At 35.6% G+C, this 19,756-nt stretch overlaps 1 protein-coding gene across 2 annotated transcripts in view; it reads left to right on the top strand.

Annotated features, from left to right (window-relative positions):
* ADAMTS19 (ADAM metallopeptidase with thrombospondin type 1 motif 19) overlaps positions 1-19,756 on the top strand; it is a 247,466-nt gene that overhangs the window by 141,042 nt on the left and 86,668 nt on the right. For both annotated transcript variants that reach the window (XR_015250415.1, XM_086704877.1), the window contains exons 10-11: positions 936-1,086; positions 14,724-14,825. Coding sequence is in view for 1 of the 2 variants with exons in the window: in XM_086704877.1 (XP_086561003.1) it covers positions 936-1,086; positions 14,724-14,825 (253 nt within the window). In the remaining variant the exon portion in view is untranslated. The remainder of the gene's footprint in view (positions 1-935; positions 1,087-14,723; positions 14,826-19,756) is intronic.

Below are 19,756 nucleotides of genomic sequence, written 5' to 3'. Positions count from 1 at the left end.
TTTTAAATCCCTTGTTCTTATCTCTTTGGTAAATAAATGAACAAGCAGAAACAGTATGAGATACACAAAGCAGTTAGTGAGTGAGAGATGCTTAAAGTATCCAAAAGTCTCACTAAGAAATATAGGAACATTGAGCTAGTTAAATTCACGATACAGATAAATTTTATTCATTTTTCCATACTGTTTAAATTGGCAAGCCTATTTTTTCTGTTAAATGAATATTAAAATCCGCTAACATATACTGTTTATTACATTAGCATAACTCTGGTGTGAAATGTATGCAGTATGTTCAGTCATGATAGTGTAGAGACCGGTACATAGAACATGTGATATTGGAACATACCACCTCTCTGCAATAGTCACCCTTCAATGTTCCCAAGGAACATGTATGATTTTGTATGGCTGCCTTCACAAGAATCAGAACCATGGTAAAATTAAATGTCATCTCATAAATGGAGGTTGTATTACAATGTCAAGTATAAAAATATGTACAAATACTCACTTGACAATGCCTTCCGTATATTCTTTAAGTCCTCGAACATAATTCATTTCTTACCTTCACGCATTACTTTTGGTCAGGTTACTCTCTGAGTCTGAGCTTCTTAATCTTATGAATATGCAAAGTCATAACCACCTCACAGTGTTATGTAGATTAGCTGAGTCAATCCATATGAAAGACCTTAATAAACCTAAAAATCATCATGTTCAATATTTATTATTATTATTATTATTATTATTATTAGGATTATCTTACATAGTTGTACATAAACGATTCTCACATATGGAGTGATTTCTATGAGTATTCAGTAGAAGAACTTATAAATAAAAGTAAGAACATATTTTTAACCTTCTAAAAATGTTTCCTGTTGCTGTGCTAATTATAACAAGGTTTTTACATTAAATTCAAAATTTTACACATATCTGCGTATTGCCAGGTCAAAGGCCAGTAGCTGCTTGCTACAGACAAATCCCCAGAGTGTCAATTCCGTGATGGTTCCTTCCAAGTTGCCAGGGATGACCTACACTGCTGATGAGCAATGTCAGATTCTCTTTGGGCCATTGGCTTCCTTTTGTCAAGAGATGCAGGTAAGGGTTGTGTCCAGGTGCGAATTTTCAAGTGTATGTTCACATTCATAATTGAGAAGTATTGATCGGAGGTGGGGAAGATGACTTTATTATAGCACATGCAGCTCTTTTGAGAGCACCCTAATCTTTGAAAGAAGGATTTTCTAAGAGAAGATTACTTTATTTTTTTCCCCCTGGCACTTTGGAAGTGGTAGAAATAAGATGTGGGCGTTTAATCTAAGTCAGGAAGGAATGACCCAAGAATTTCAACTTCAAAAATGGTCCCTGAGTCAGGGAAGTATTTATATTGGGCCATTTCATTGCTTCTCTTTTAAATCTTTTACTTTCATGCGTGGTAGGTAACTGGGAGAAAATGTAAGCAAAAGGATATATAAACATGTAATTGTGGAGGAAGAGTTGTATCTTTTAACCCTAAAAATAAAATCTTAAAAATATGTTCTAGAACAAACACTAGAGAGTACATTTTTAAATAGTTAAACTAGAGGGAAGGGGTAAATATATGATGGGAAACTTAAGTCTTGTCTATGTATTAGTATTCACATGGCCACTAATTACTCAGATAGGCCCGTTGTACCAGTGTAGAAAATTGGAAGTCTGAAAGATTGAGCAAAATGACATTAATTGATGTAAGAATTTTAGCTCTTTTTACTTTCCCTTCTTTCTTTTCTCCTTTTTTTCTGCTGCCCATCCCTTAGCTTCTCATCCCTTCCCACCTCTTCCCAACACACACACACACACACACACACACACACACACACACACACACACACATTTTGTATTGCAGGAATAAACCAATAGTCGTGCTTAGAGCGAATTGGTAGCTGTATTTCATTCTACCTAAGTTTCGGTGATTGCCTCAAAGGATTTTTCGCTTGTTGAAGATAATGCTGTTTGGATTACTGGCAGCATAATTAAAATCCATTATAAGTGAACAAGCATATGGCATTATGACATATTTTATGCTCTCTCTTCTTTGTAGTTCTTATTAAAGGAGTTGTTCACTTATTATTTTCTTCTCATCCATTCCCCACACTAGTGTGTGAACTCCATGAGAACAGAGGATGTTTCTACAGCATCTAGTCCAGTGGCTGGCACGTGGTAGGCACTCAGTGAATACTTGACTTAAGATTAAAAGAAGTGGGTGTATGAAGGAGTTGGAGCCACATTAAATGTGACTTGTCAATGGGCGGCTGGGTGGCTCAGTCGATTAAGCATCTGACGTCGGCTCCGGTCATGATCTCACAGTCCGTGAGTTCGAGCCCCATGTCATGCTCTGTGCTGATAGCTCAGAGCCTGGAGCCAGCTTCAGATTCTGTGTCTCCCTCTCTCTCTCTGCCTCTCCCCCTATCACGTCCAGTTTATTTCTCTCTCTCAAAAATAAATAAACATTAAAAAAAATGTGACTTGTCAAAAGATATATCGACCATAATATCCATCTGGCAGTGATGGAGCTCAAAAGGGAATGGCTGGTGTAGGTGTGTAATTGTGACTTGTTCCCAAGGGTTTACATGTAGCACAGCTATGACTCCTTGGAACTTAGCGTCAGGTGTGATCACTGCAACAGTAGGAGCTTGGCTTTGTACAGTCTGTCCTTGATACCTCCCTGATGTCATCTACCAACCTTCTTGTTCACTCTATGCTCATTCAGGACCTTTAGACAATCAAAAAAGTGGGTTATAGTCTTTCTTAAATCTTTATGGCAAAATGAATGTTTTCAGGCAGGTACATTTTCATCTGCTGAAATTGGCATTGTTTTGGAAAACAAACTAGGCTGTTCATGGTTACCATTGTAGAAATACTTGGGAGGAAGTTTCAATTCATGTGGTAGAGAGAATTGATAGAGCTGATAAATGGAAGACTTTCATGTTTTATAAAGTACCCCAAGTGTTAGACACTGCAAATGATCAACCACAAGCATGATTTTGGTAAATTTTACATTATTTTCACAAACATTATCTTTAAAAGCTTTTAGAATTTATTTTATATTGTAGTTGGTTAAATTTTCCTAATATCATTGTACAATATTTCCAACTATAAAATATCTGCCACATAGTGCATAAATCATTTATATTTATGATCTAATTTGATTCCCATAAAAAGTATAGTTATTATTCAATTCTATTTTACAGATCAACAATTTAAGGCCCGTAGAAGTTAAGTATTAACAATTAAGTTCTTATACCTATCAAGAAAGAGTGTTAGGTGCAAATCCAAGCAATGGAGTACATTTTAACTGCTATGTTTTATTGCCTCTTGGGGAACTCAAACTTCTTTATGGGTTAAAATCATAGATCATATCCTGTGTTTGGACTCAATTCATTTCTTCTGCTACTGTGCCTGTGTCATCAGGATTAAGAAATATCTTGATTGCTTTTTTTTATTTTTCTAAGCTTTTTGCTCTATTTATATGTTATTTCTCACTAACCTACCTGCATGGATTTTTTTCCATCTCTGAAAATATAAGTGTTTGTTATAGGATTTTAAATCTATGTTTCTCAATGTCCTAGGATGTTGCTTTGTTTTAAGCTGGGCATTTTTCAAGTTAAATTGAGTTTTAGATTTAGGTATTCAGAAATGTTTTCCTTTTTATATATTCAAGCTTTATATGTGTGACGCTTTTATTTATAAAATCAGTTTTTTCCTTGCTTCCACCTCTGTGTAATATCTATTAAAATTATTTTCAAAATAACACCAAAAAGAATTGGATTGCTGTGGTAGCCAAGGAAAAGCAATACCTCTGATTCAGGGTTTGATTGGAGAACACTGACTGACTGGAGGGGCGTGGACCCAGTGTTTAACAATGGTTCCACCTCTTATTCATCACGTAGACGTAGTCAAAACTTTTTTCTCTTTAAGATACACTGTATAGAACAAGAATTTGGACTATGTTATCTTTCCAAGTCTTAGAGCTAAGGGAATGGACTTCTGGGACTCTAAAATACTTTTCTGATACAACTATTGAAAATCATCATTTCAATTCCAAATTAGTGCAAAGTGTAGTAACCAGATAAATAGTGCCATTGAAGAATGTATTTACAAATTCAGTTACTAATTTGATAAATATTGAATTCCAACTCTTTTTCAAGCACATTTCTGTACACTAATAATAGAACAGGAAATGAGGAAGACCTCACCTCTCATGGAGCTTACATTTTTGGTGCAAAAAACAGGCAAAAAGTTTAAAATTATTTCTTATTTTGGAGAGAGAGAGAGAGAGAGAGCACTAGCAGGGGAGAGGGGCAGAGGGGGAGAGAGAGAGAGAGAGAGAGAGAGAGAGAGAATGCCAAACAGCTCCACACTTAGCGCAGAGCCCGACGTGGGGCTTGATCCCATGATCCGGGGATCATGACCTGAGCCAAAATCAAGAGTCAGACACTAAACCGACTGAGCCACCCAGGCGTCCCTAGGTAAAAACACGTATAAATACATTTTAGCAAATACATTTATAACATGTCAGTTGGTAATAAGTGTTTTGTAGAAATGTAAACCCAGGTAAGAAGGATAAAGAGTAAAAACTAGGAATGAGAGAGTGGGGATGATCTTATTTTATATAGGGTAATCTGGGAAGGCCTCCTGGAGGTGACATTTATTTAGCGATCTGAAGACAGAGAGCAAGCTGTGCATTTATATCAGGAAGATTATGGAAAGAGAGAAAAAGAAAGCAGAATGCTTGCCCTGGAATGGAGTTTTAGTCTTTTTTTAAGTTTAAGATGCTCATAGACATCCAAATAGATTTGGAAGTAGGTCCAGGATAGATATTTCTGTGGAAACCTCAACAAGCAGGTGATAATGAAGATGTGGTGCTAAATGATCACAACAGGAAAGGAGTTAGATAGAAATGAAAAAGTCCTGAGACTGAGAATTCAGTGATTACCATATTTGGAGATGAGGCACATAAGAAAAAAGCAACAATTAAAAGTCTGAAGAAGTCTGTTGGTAGGAATGGAACCAAGAGAAAGTAAGATCATGGAGGCTCAGTGAAGACATTTTTCAAAGTGGAAATGATTAGCTGTTCCAAAAGCAGAAGAGGGGAGTAAAAGGAAGTCTGAAAATATGCAGTTGATTTGTTTTTCCCACAGGATTTGGTTCTGTTAGTTGGAGCTCTTTGGAAACACCTGAACATATAATAAGTGTCAGGGGGAAGAACTTAAAAATATAAGGGAAATAGTTGTAAGTGTAGAATGCTGGATAATTTTCCTGGTTAAGCCACACACATACACCTTCAAGTGGATATGCATGGAGTCACCATATCAGCCAGTCATCCAGCCTTTGTATAAAACAAGGCTCTTTAGGGGTACCTAGGTGCCTCAGTTGGTTAAGTGACTGGCTCTTGATTTTGGCTCAGATCCTGATCTCAGGGTTTGTGAGATTGAGCCCCATGGCGGCTCTGCACTGACAGCACAGAGCCTGCTCGAGATTCTTTCTCTCCCTCTCTCTCTGTCTGTCTCTCCCTCTGCCCGGGCTCCACTCATGCACTCCCTCCCTCCCTCTCTCTCCCTCTCTCTCTCAAAATAAATAAAGTTAAAAAAAAGTCTCTTCAGAAGACAGGCTTCATAACACCAAAGGAAGTCTCTATCAGTCCTTTTTATCACTGTATCTCTAGCACCTAAAAGAGTGCTCAATAAAGATTTGTTAAATGAATAAGCCAATCAGCTAAACGATGGAATAAAGATTCTAAATTTTCATTCATACAGTCAAGTCTTATATAATATGCCAAGATAGCATGAAGATAATCTAAATGTTATTCAGTGTTAACTCAGTGATTGCACAAAAACCAGCCTATAAAGATAGTTTGTGTTTCACATCTTATATGTGAGTGAATCAGGCATCCTATGACCATCCCACTTCCAGTTGGTTGTATATAAGTATCACGCTGTCAGAGTGTGGACTCATACCAGCTTTTCAACCTGTGTGTCTGTGGTAGAATCTTAGAGACCACAGTAGTTGGTGCATAGTATTTGAATTAGCCAGGAAGTATGTGAGTTATACACAAGCATGAGAGACTCCCAACACTACGCTTATGCTGCTCTAATTAGTAATGCAGATTTACCCTTAGGATATAGTAACTTACATATGCAGAATGTTTAAGGGCATTAGGCATCTGCTGAGGCATAAAGGCAATGTTTAAAGGCTTGTGAGACAACTTGACCTCCAGCGATACTAGCTCACTCTTCGGACTTAATACGCTGACTTCTTGTTGGTACCTTTAGGCCACCTGGCATCTTGTGGCTGAGCCAGATCCATAAGAAGCAAGTCAGCCTAGTAGCTTCCTAAAGTCACGAACCCTGGCTCAGACTTCAGAAGCATGGCTGTTTCCCAGGAAACAGAAGTGGCTGCATGAGAATTGCATTTTTTTTAAGTGTATTTATTTTGAGAGAGGGAGTGAGTGTGGGAGCGAGTTGGGGAGGGTCAGGGAGGTGGGGAGGGAGAGAGAATCCCAGACAGGCTCCATACTGTCAGTTCAGAGCCTCAGGTGGGGCTCAAACCCAGACGGTGAGATCATGACCTGAGCCAAAGTCGGATGATTCACCAACTGAGCCACTCAGGCCCCCTGAGTTGCATGTTTTGAGTAAGAGGAAGTGTGTTGAAAATTGAAGACCTCCAAGAAACATAAGGTTCTGACTTTGGTTTTGGAGGAGGCACATTGTGAACTGAATGATATACTATATGTATAGTATATCCTATAGAAAACTTTCTACTCTGATAAAATCATGTGGTGACAAAAAAAGTAACAAGGAAAGTTCCAGTTTCATATTTCTCTTACATTGAGTTGATACGTCAAAGGCAATGGACTTTCTAAAACCTATCATGTGATCTAGTGAAGAGGTTGACGTTGAAATGAGGTAACTTACAAAGAATTCTAGAAGACTGAGTGTCTGATTTGGCACTCTGAAGTTCCAGAACCAGCAGGAATTTGGACTGAAAAAGACATGGCATGAAATTGCCCTTGATGGCTAGTAATCGTTGTGGCAACTAAGGTAGCATTATTGATAAATGATATTGTCAACATTGATGAAGTTGTAAATTTTAAATCCTTCCTTCCTATGAGATCAATAAAATTATAATTTTAAAATTACCCAGAATTGATTCTAAATGTTTTCCATTCTAATCTAAGCTTCATCTTCCCCTTCGGGCTTCAGCCCTACATAGGCTGTGAGCACATGAGTTTCATGGCAGCTGATTAGACTGCATAATCCAGCTGTTTAATTTCTTTTCATAGAACTCATTTTTTCCTCTTTTTAATTGACACGGGCTTTTATTTTTTAAGCCCCTATCTTTGTAAATTGCCTATCTACATTTTCACCCGTTTTCTAGTGTTCTGTTTTTCTTGCCGAATTGCAGGATTTCTTTCTATAATCTAGGTGAGAATTACTGCTTACTTATTAATAGTGTGTTATTTGTGTGTTAAGTTTTCACACACTGCCCTTTGTCTTTTAATTTTGAGGTGGACAAATCCATCAAATTTTCTCATTAATCTTGTGTTTTTATTTTTTATTAGTTTCTTTGTTTTTCCGTCTTATACACTTTTTTCCCTACTTTAATTTAAAGAATTTACTAATTTAAAGAATTAATTTGAAATTTTAATTTAAAGAACTAAATCCTTATATGGTACATTCATTTCCTTTTAGCTTAAACATTTCTTTAGCACCAGAAACACTTTGGGTTTGTTTTTCCTATTCATGCAGAGAATTTTTAAAAGATAACATTTATTATTTATACCTATTTTTATCACACTGCAAGAAGGTGAAATAGTGTATATGATGCCAGTTCTTTAAAATGTACTGAAGTTTCCTGTTTAATGAAATACAGGATAAATTTTAGTAATTGTTCCATGTGTACTGGAATATGTGTTCTTTAAAGTTTTTCATTTGTCAGTAGGTCTAAGATGAAACGTATTAATAGTATTCAGAATATCTACTTGTTTGCTTATTTTGGTTTGATAGCTCTGTCAGTCGCTGATGGTCATGCACTAAAATACCCAACTCTAACTGTTGATTTATTTATTTCTACCTTTAATTCTGTCACTTGTTTCATTACAACTGACATACCTATATATATAGTAAAACCTAGAATTGTGAGTAACTTGTTCTTTGAGTGTTCTGCAAGATGAGCAAACATTTCTAATGAATTTTAACTTGATAAATGAGGAAGTCTTGCAATGCAAGTATGACGTGATGTAGAAAGTCACATGATCATAACTGAGCCAATGGTTCTTGAAATTCACTTTGATATACACGTGCTTTGGATTACAAGCATGTTTCCAGAACAAATTATGCTCACAAACCAATGTTGAGTTATATTACTAGGTATATACACACAGTTTTTCATCTGTTTGATCTGATTTATCTTATCCATTTTTTTTATGACTTGTACTTTAAAATCTTTTTTGTCTGACATAAAAACTTCTCTCCTGGCTAATATTTTCCAAACCTATATCTTCAACCTTTCCAGATATAACTATAACTCTGGATATGGATATAGAGAGATATGTTCACTAGAGAAAAGCAGTAGCTAGGTTTTATATTTTTCTGTTTAAACAAATGTAGTAGTTTTTTTTGTATTTTTGTCAGCTAATTTAACATTTTTACATTTATTTAAATTTGTTTTATGGGGATTTTTTATTCTGTCAGCCTGTTTTATGTTAGTATTTCATATTTATATTATATTTTTACTCTACTCCTTTACCACTTTCTGTTAGAAAAACCAAAATTTTCTCTGCATTCAATAGTTGTACATTCTTTGTGCATTTTTATGTATGTCAGTAATTAGTTTTTCTCTCATGGTAAATAGTATTCCACTGGTAGATAATCTATTGTCTTTATTACCTCATCTCTTAGTAAACATCTGGAATGTTAGCTATTATTAGTAAGGCTACTCTGATTATTGTGAATGATTATTTGTGTAGACATGTTTTGTTCTGCAATATGAATATATTAAGACATCATATATTAATACATTAATTTACAAACTATAGCCTGGTGACTGGCTGCCTATTTTTGTAGATAAAGGTTTACTAGTACACAGTCATCCCTATTTATCGTATCTTCTCTTTGGCCACCTTCAGGTACGGTGACAGTGTTGAATAGTTGCAACGGAGACCATATGGTCCATAAGCCTAAAATATATACTCTTTGGCACTTTACAGAAAAAGTTTGCTGACCTCTGTTGTAGGTACTCTGAATTCTGTTATATTCCTCTAAAGAGTGTCTCTTCTCCCCACTCACCCACCATGTGCCCCCAGCCCCCCACCCAGAGAATTAAGTATTAGATTGAAACTGGAAACTTTGTCTTACCTTCTGTGGATAACAAACAGCTCATATCTTCAGTCAGTTCACTTTTTCCGTATCTGAGCTATATGAAGTGTGGTCTGTGTATGTGTGTGTCAAGCGCCAGCTGAAGACAGGCTTCTCTTTCTTCCTTTTGAGATTGTCCTTTCAGTTTTTGGCAGCTTCTACCCCCGCAGCTTTTGTCTTTACAAATCTAAAAAGACAGCATGCTCTCATGGTTGCTTTAGCCTTTTAGTGTCAGGCCATGACCGCAGCCCACTGTCAGATCAAAGCTGCAAAGATGGTAAATGCAACTTGTACCAATCCCTTCAGCTCCCCTAAATGGTTCACCTACCTTTGTTTATTCTCCAGAACCACCATGAAATTGTTTTTTGTATTCTGTCCACAATTTATGGTTGTGATCTACAGGATGGTTGGTCTTTGGGGAACTTTACAGAAGGAGAATCTTTTTATCCTATGTCTCTCTTTCATACTAGGAACTTTGGGATCATTTTTCTTTCAAATACTTCAAATAGTTCCTTTTTACTTTGCACTCTTTTCTTTGGAGCTTCATTAACTAGGTACTGACAGTTATCCTTTCTCTAATTTTTTTTTTTTACTCCTTAACTGTCTTTAACACTTTCTGATATGTTCTGTTGAGGAGTCCTTTGCAGCTTGCTGCTTCAATTGTTGACTGGGCATGGACTGCATTTTTCTCCGTGTCTATTACTCAACTCTGCCACTAACAATCTTGAAGTATGTGGAGTAGGGGAGGTAAAAGAGAAAACATCAAGCTTATTCAACTACTAGTGGCCAAATTTTCTCTGTGAAAGGATAGTTTTTGAGATGTAAATAAGTTGATTTCTAGTATTGTTTCCCACTGCGAGGAAGTTGTATAACGTTGGCTAAAATCCAGTTATTGTTGCTTTCCATAGTCAATATTTATTTAGACTTATCCTCATTTTTATCAGTCTCTTTGCTCACCATTGTTTTTCGGTCCTTTCCTATGAAATCATATTCCTTCTTGAAATACATCATTTAGAAGGTCCTTTTGAGAAGATCTGTTGGTGGTAAATACTCAGTTTTTGTTTCCTTGGAAGTCTTTATTTAACCTTCAGTCTTGAATAAAATTTTAGCTGAGTTCAGGAGTTTACATTGACAGTTATTTTTACCCTCTTGCCACTTTGAATACATCATGTACTCACTTCCTTATGTTGATGCCAAGATGCTATCTTTGCCATTTTCCTAATTTTAAAAGAAAACTTTCAACATTTAAATTTTTTATGATGTTTAATGTAGAGTTTCATAGGTGTCCAGTAATTGTGAAGACATTTCCTTCAATGGCTACTTTGCTAAGATTTTTTTCAATGAGTGGATATTGAATTGTATTATTTGCTTTGTACCCACAGACACAAAATTCATAGATATTAAAATTATTGCTATACTTGATTACATTCATCAAATGTTTAATATTACAGTAACTTGTGTTCTGAGAAAAAACCCACCTTGGTCATGGCATTGCATTTTTTTTAATGAATTGCTGGATTCAGTCTGTTAAAACTTGTTTAACATTTAAATCTAGATTAATAAATAAAGTAGATTAATATTTTTATTTTCTTTTGAAATCCCTGTCTAGTTTGGATATCATAATGTGTGTTTAAGAGTGTTCCTTCTTTTTCTGTTCTCTGAGAGCTTATGTAAATTGAGAATCTATGTTTTTTGAAAGATTGTTAGTTTTTGGACCAGATGTATTCTTTATGGGAAGATATATAACAATCAGTTTTAACTATTTTATGATTACAGAATAGTTCAGCTTCTCTCTTTCTTCTTGGGTCCATTTTAGTAAGTTTTTAATAAGTGTTTTAAAAGTATCATTTCGTTTCATGAAAGTTGTCAAGTTCATGGGCATAAAGTAGTTCATGTCTTTTTATTTCTGTTTAAACTTGACATTATCAGGGTGCTTGGGTGGTTCACTTGGTTAAGCATTTGACTTTGGCTCAGGTTATGATCTCACTGTTCGTGGGTTCAAGCCCCACATCAGACTCTGTGCTGACAACTCAGACTGGAGCTCGCTTCAGGTTCTGTGTTTCCTTCTTTCTCTACCCCTCCCCAGTTCATGCTCTCTTTCTGTCTCTCAAAAATAAACAAATGTTAAAAAACAATTAAAAAATTAAACTTGACATTATCTGTAGTTACACTTTCATTTTATTCCTAATAGTGGATTTTTTTTGCTTTCTTTTTTCTTGCTTAATTTCCAATTTTATTAGTATTTACAAAGAACTAGATTTCAAGTTGATATTCCTTTTGAGTCTTTGTTTTCTGTTTTTTTAAGTACCTCATCCCCCTTTCTTCTCTTCTACCCTTAAAATTACTACAGTGTTCTGTGGTGGAAAATAATATTTTTAAAAGTATTATCCCATACTGAATTACATTTGCTATCAAATACTGAAATTGTATTTTGGAAGATAATTAGTGGAAGAACGAGAAGTTACATGTACAAGATTTAATTGTTACTTCTGTATGCATGCACTTAAGATTTTTTTATTTTAACATAAATTTCAGAATATCTTAATGGAACTATTTGCTATAAAGAAAGATATGAGTATAGGTTATCGAAGATAAAATTTATAATTTTTTATACATGGGCAATTAATCTTCCACTTAAATAATTTCTTTTAAAACATATAATATTTTCATGTAAACATTTTAAAAGCCTACTTGAGATAAACATCGAAATTCCTATTATATGCTTTTAATGGTCTTTTCCTATTATGGAAGAATTTTTAAAAAGAGTATTGTTATTTATTCGTTTTCTAGGAACAGCTGAGGTGTGCATTTCTGGATTCCTGTGCAAAGTGTTTGAAGTTTTAAAGTTCTTTTCTTAATTGATACATGAAGTGGTTTCAGCAATTAAATTGCAAAAACGTATTTGACTCTAGCCTAACACGTGGAGTGTTTGGTTCTTGCCCTTTTTTATCTGAAGAAAAGGCTCGATATAACATAGCTCTCCTATCACACCCATTTTCCTGTGTTACTTTTGACGGTTCAGTTTGAAACCCAGAATCTGAGTCATTTTCAAGAATGAGGCTGTAATTTACTTACCAAAGGATCCCTGGACCGGCAGAACATAAAGAGTAAAGAGATCTCCTCTATGAGAGATTTATTCTTCATGACTGTGCTTATCTTGAACAGCTGCCAAGTTTGCTTTTATGTTCCCACTGACTCAAGTGGGAATCAATTAGAGTACCTGCTGTTTTGAATAGCAGATAATGGGTGAAGGTCAGAATTTAGACCACCAACAGTGTTCAACAAGCAAGTGTGATTATAAAATTACAATATAGAAGATTTGCTTTTTTGTTCAATATGCCTTTGTTAACAAACAAACTTGACAAAAATAACTCATGCTATAATACACATAAAGCAAAATTTATTGAATACACATGAAGCAGTTTTTCTTTGTTGGAAAATTCAGCATTTGATCCCATGATTATAAGACATCCTTCACAGAAAGGTAGTAAGGGGGAAAATTACATTTAGGAACTGTAATTCCCAGGTTAGAGAGCCATTCATTGAGATATAAATGTGTGCACAAAAGTACATGATAAACAACCTATCTGTTTATTTTAAAGAGTCTAAAATACTGCAAAGAAACAATTTGATTTAGACATTGGCATTCTTTAAAATAAATCCCTAGATGAATTTTTGGTAAATGATACGTGTAAATAAAGCACTTACATTAAGCTGAATCATCTCCTAAATATAGTAAGATCTATTTGGATAAAATATTTTGAAGCAGAAAAACTATCCCAGCAGATAAAATAAAATGAATAAAATCTATCCCACTCTTGCCAGACACTGTATAATTTTTAAGAGCTTACAAACACTTCAGAAATCTGTATTTTTAAAGAAAGGAAGAATAGGAAAATAATATTTCAGGCCTTGTGACAAATTCAGTATTGGAATTGTAACTGACCTGTTTAAAATGTTCATTTAAATATACCTTTTCCAAAGTATTTAATAGACTCGGGTCATTAGTTAATTTTTACTTTGCAGTGATTTTCAGTCTGTTTTGCATACACCATTAGCATAAGCCTCCTATAATAGCCTTTTTGTCTTATCAACCTGCTGGACCACTGCTGAGTGGCCTCTTTTTCCCTCCAAATACAGAGTCCCTAACCCTTCCTGGCAATCCAGATCTGGTCCGTCCCTCTTTAAAATCCTTGTTCACTACTCCCGTCCGTTACATGCCTTTTCCCAGTACACTGGTCTTCTCACACTTAACGTGACTGCGCCGTTCACATTGCCGTTACTTGTTGTCTTTATTGATCTGTTCTCTTCCACTTACTTCTCCATGTATCTGGACAGGGAGTAACACAGCCATCTTCACTCTACATTAATCACAGTTAAAATGTGGATGTGTCGTGTGCTTCACTATGTCTCCGTGCTGGCAGTGGCTAGAGCTATGGCGTAGGTTTCTGACGGTCTTCCCTCCTGCATTTCCGCGAAGTTCTCTCCTTTCACTGTTGCTATGTCTCTGCTGCCTTATCCCAGTATTTGTTATTCCCTCTAACTTTTCCCCAGAAAAAGTTGATTGTAGCCTGGAGATCTAGAACTCATTCAGAATGAGGTAAAAATGACTGATAACAAAAACATACCCATTCAGAGTCTGCAATGTGTCAAGAGCTAAGGCTATGGGATTAAATAATCCTGTAATTTTTAAGCATAAAACGGAGCGTAAGTGACGACAGGCTTTAAGACAGCAGGCCCTAAATTCATACCACAAACGCTTCACTTTTATTCTTCCAGCCTGGTTTCTAGAATAGTATAAATAATGGTTTTTAGCTCACGCTGGTCTATTATGGCTACTTAGTCTTGCATAATCACATGCAGTTTTTTAAAAAAAAAAAATTTAATGTTTTATTTATTTTTGAGAGAGAGAGACACACAGTACGAGCAGGGGAAGGGCAGAGAGAGAGGGAGGCAGAATCGGCGAAGCAGGCTCCAGGCTCTGAGCTGCCAGCACAGAGCCTGATGCAGGTGTCCCACCCGTGAATCAGAGATCACGACCTGAGCCAAAGTCGGACACTTACCGGACTGAGCCACCCAGGCACCCCATAATCACCTGTGTTTTAAAGAAATGTAAAGACAATGAAACATATTAAACAGATTTTCTGTTCTTATGTATCAACATTCTCATCACTATAAATAAGCCTATGCTATTCAACTTAATTGTAAATGCAAAGTACCTAGAGCCTGTTTTTCTTCCAACAATTTCTTGTTCTGTCAAAGTCACTTTTTTCCAAAATTTATTGACTTCACATCAAAAATGTGATGCCTCCTCCTTATGAGTTATTGTGGCCTTGTTTTCAGCATCTTATTTGCACAGGGTTGTGGTGCAAGGTAGAGGGTGAGAAAGAATGCAGAACCAAGCTTGATCCACCCATGGATGGAACGGACTGTGACGCTGGTAAGGTAAGTCACGTGACCCATCTGTAGTTAGTAAGAATAGTGAATGAAACTCAAGAAATTCACATCTCCTTCTGCCCGTTGCATATTTATCCATCTCAACACTAGTGAAATACTTTCAGTATCTATAAAGCTTTCAGCATTTCATTCATTTTCACTGTTTACTTTTATGTGTTTCACATATTGGTCATTTTGTTAATATAAATGCAGTTATTTTTTATTGTGTTTGATTACAACAATGTTGAAGGATGTATGTATTAGTTTCGCCAAAAAATGAATTTATTAAATTAAACACAGGTAAAATGACGACAAACAATAGCATAAATATCATAAATAGGAGAACTTGCAGAGCTGATGAGTCCTTTCAGGTATAAAACATTGTCCCAGAAGAGCGACTGAGGATAATTTTTCCTTGTCATTTCAAGCATCATAAGTAAAATATTCTAATCGACATGTTATTTTATTTTTAGTTTAGTTTAGTTTTTAATGTTTATTTTTGAGAGAGAGAGACAGAGACAGAGACAGAGTGTTAGTGGGGAAGGGGCAGAGAGAGAGAGACACACACAGAATTTGAAGCAGGCTCCGGGCTCTGAACTGTCAGCGCAGAGCCTGACGCAAGGCTTGAGCTCATGAACTGTGAGATCATGACCTGAGCCAAAGTCAAATGTTTGACGGACTGAGCCACCCAGGCGCCCCTCTAATTGATATTTTAAAGATTAGTAAATACTTGGCTGTCTGAGTTGTTTAATGCGCTTCTTGAAGTTATAGGAATTTATTAGTACACATTTACATATTAAGATAATTGGTGTTGAAAAGTTAAATTTGTTGTGATTTCCATATCAAAATTATTGCTGTGGAAAAATAATTTCTGTGAAAGGATCTGAAGGAGATAGCTCTCATCTAAATGTATAATTGTAGTTAATCAAAAGATTACAGTTCAGTAACTCATATTATTTTCTAATTTTTATTCTGTGAAGGGAATTAGATGTGAGATCTGAAACCTTGCCTCTGCAGAACATACATTTTTATTACATTTAAAAAGAAACAACAACATAAAGGTTACTGGGAGTGAAATACTTAGTGAAAAAAATGAAGTAATATAGAGTGGTAGTTTAAAAGCACATTGTTTTTAACAATGGACACAATAGAAATACCACACACACACACACACACACACACACACACACACACACAAATGCTTATGTAAGAATGCAATTTGCAATGGTGAGGAGTGAGAAACCATGAAAATATTCATGAGGTGAGGAATGGTTACAATGTAGCTGTTAAAAGAATAAGGTAGATACATATACATACAGACTGAAGAGATCTATAAGACATGTTGGTTAATACATAGGCACGTCAGAAAAATTGATACTTTATGATACCATTTGACATTTACCAAAAAAAAAAAGTTTTGAACACACACACACACAGACACACACACACACACACACAGGGTATATATTCCTAAATTCATAGAAAATGGTTTGAAAATGTAAACTCCAAACTGTATTTAATAGTTAGCTCTTGGAAGGGAAATAGGTTTGATGGATGAAAGCAGGGGAGCTGAGGATAAATATGACTTTTTCCTAGACATTTTTTATTTTGTTTGTCATGAGCATGTAATCATTTATTACTTCTCTGAGATCTTTAACTAAAAAAAATGTAACATTTTTAAAATACAGAGTATTTTTAAGGCTAGCAATGTTTTATCACTAGATGTAATCAATAAGGAAATGGTTTCTTGAAAGGGAATTTCTGTGAATTATCAGCCAGTTGTTTACAGACTGTGTCAGATGTTTTTCTGTGAGTTTATACGGAGTGTCTGAATTTGGGTTGGTTTTATTTTTTTTTTGAAGTTATACACCAAAGTACAATAATATGTGCATACTGGGCAAGCCTCATGGTATTATGCTGTATAATTTATTGCTGGCATCATAAAACTCTGCACCAGCAATAATTTTTATCATCCCTGAAACACAAAAACAGTAATAAACAGAGATAACCAAACATTTAGCCATTACATCTCAAACTTCACACAGACCATTCATCTCATTTAGTTCTGCTTTAGCAATATAAAAATCTCTTCATTTTTATAAACTGATGTCCTACACATTTCTCTACCATTGTTTTTTCTTCTGATACTTATTAGAATAATTTGCATACTTGAATTCTCTAAAATAAACGTACTCTTGTAACAATCAAATTTATAATTGCTCATCCAAAGGAAAATGTTTTATTTCCCTCTAATTGTGCTAACAATATCTGTTAGTGGTTCTGCAATGCTTTGTGTATTGAAATAACTAATGAACTTCTCAGTTCCTGAGGCCATGTGGGCTTCTTCAAATAGCCATCTGTCCCAGCTTTTGTAGGAGCCATCATGAAAATAGCTTCCAACACTGCAGATGAGTGCTGAAGTGCTAAAATATTTGAATGCATCCAACCTCACACAAAACCCTGCTAGCTTTGTGCATTGCAAACCAAGAAACAAAGCTGGGCATTTTTTTTTTATAATTCATTACAAAATGTTGTAATTTTTTATAATGTGTACAGTGTAGTGATGTGAATCTAGCTGTATAACTAGTTCATCCAAGAGTATGTAATTAAGTCTGAAGGTGCGTACAGAATTTTATGATTTAAAATAATTGGAAAGGTGGGGATTTATCTACTATTTATACTCAGCATTTTCCAAATTAAAAACAGCCTGTTTTCTTTCTTCTCCTTTTCTCTTTATACTACTATCATCTGTGTTTACATTTACATTGAACAGATGTTAAAGAGTTGTTAAATGATTTGGCAAAAACCAAGACATGTATGTTTTTTCACTGACAATACTTACTAGGAACTTGGGGAGGGGAAAGGAAAGTTGAATAAAAACCTAGTAAAATTTTAACCTGTTTTGAAGAATTCTACATAATATATTTTATTATTTACTTCCTTAAATTGAGCCTCTTGAAATGACCAACATCATCCTTTGTTGAAAATATAAAGACTGGGGCGCCTGGGTGGCGCAGTCGGTTAAGCGTCCGACTTCAGCCAGGTCACGATCTCGCACTCCGTGAGTTCAAGCCCCGCGTCTGGCTCTGGGCTGATGGCTCAGAGCCTGGAGCCTGTTTCCGATTCTGTGTCTCCCTCTCTCTCTGCCCCTCCCCCGTTCATGCTCTGTCTCTCTCTGTCCCAAAAATAAATAAACGTTGAAAAAAAAAAAAAAAAAAAAAAAAAAAAGAAAATATAAAGACTGTAATATCCTTACAATCAAATTTGCATATTTAGAGAGTTTATTGGCTTCTCTTCCCCTCTGGTCTCCTCAGTTTCTGTAGAAGATTTGATTAGAGAATGATGTTCCCTTTGACATCATCACAGACCTCTTCCAGTCAGATGTTTTCATGAACTTCCTAGATGCATGTCCACATAGAAATTTGATAGCATGGAACTACAGGCAATTTTTTAGGTCATGTACTGTGCCAGAAATATCCTTTATTATATATTTCCTTAGCATTTTCATAAATCAGACTGAATCAGTAGACATGACAAATTTTGAGCTTTTTAAGCCATGCATAGCATCTTCTTTTGAGGCTAAAAAAATGCAAATAAAGCAAAATATGCTGCGAGAAAATATATAAAAAGCATCATTAGGATCATTTTAATGTATAAACCAAATGGAATATATTATATAATGATTTAAACAAAACATTCAACACTTTCCTCTGTGTTGAAAAACAGCATCACCTAGAAGACACAAAGGCAGTTTCTCCATAGTTTCATCCAGAGTGTTGGTTCTCTGCAAGGTGATGAACTTTAAATATTATGCAATTCTTTCTTCAGATTTCACCGATTTGTGTTATGCAAATGTAGCTTCCATATCTGTTTCCATTTGTCTTCATCTGCCCAGTGTGGTCTAGGTTAAATGATGTACAAGTCCAGATGCTGGTCTTTCCCAGCAGAGTTTCAGTGCGCTGTGAACCTGAGCCCAGCCTTTCAATGCCAGTGTGCTGCTAAGTGAGCAAGGAGCTATGGGATGCCCTATAGGAAAATAAACACCCTTCAAGTAGGCCGAAACAATTGGACCAATTGAAGTTTGACACCTTTCACGCTGGATTGTGTGTGTGTGTGTGTGTGTGTGTGTGTGTGTGTGTGTGTGTGTGTGTGTCTGTGTGTGAAAGGGCAGTACATTGTTAAATCTTTAAAGCCAGTAAATTGTTTAAAAGGATATTTTTCCCCTTTCTGCAATTTTCAGACTCTGTATTCACCCAAAATCTCAATTTAATGACAATCTTCATACAAAATCTCAGTGTAATATGCCTGTCAATACACTATTAGTTGTTGAGATTTTTTTTTTTTTGAGCATAGATTTAAAAATTCTTGAGTCTAATGGTGCCAGGGTGACTCAGTCAGTTGAGCATCTGACTTCAGCTTAGGTCATAATCTCCCAGCTCCTGAGTTCGAATCCCATGTGGGGCTGGCGCCTGGGTGGCTCATTTGGTTGAGCATTCGACCTCAGCTCAGGTGATGACTTATCGGCTCCTGAGTTCCAGCCCCACATTGGGCTCTGTGCTGACAACTCAGAGCCTGGAGCCCATTTCTGATTCTGTCTGCCTCTCTCTCTGTGCCTCCCCCACTCACAGTCAGTCTGTGTCTCTCTCAAAAATAAATAAACATTAAAAAAAATTTAAACATCTTGAGTCTAAAAGAGGCTGAATTTAAAAACTGACATCGGGAAAAAAAATCTACGGGAACTAATTGTGTTATTGCATAGAAAAGCATTGACTGGGCTCACACAAAATTATGTCATACAGTTTTCTGAATTCTCTTTTCTAAAAACATCACTTAAAAACATATTCTCAAATAAATTTTAAAGAAATATGGATAAGATCAGGATGAATAAAATTTTGGTTAGATTTCTGGAAACTTACTAACATGTTAATATAATGGTATAT

This window comes from Puma concolor, chromosome A1, assembly GCF_028749965.1.
Source record: "Puma concolor isolate L17-30 chromosome A1, mPumCon1.1.hap2, whole genome shotgun sequence".
Taxonomy (NCBI): Eukaryota; Metazoa; Chordata; class Mammalia; order Carnivora; family Felidae; genus Puma; species Puma concolor.
Note: the sequence above shows the minus strand (reverse complement) of the source record. Positions and strands in the feature narration are given on the sequence as shown.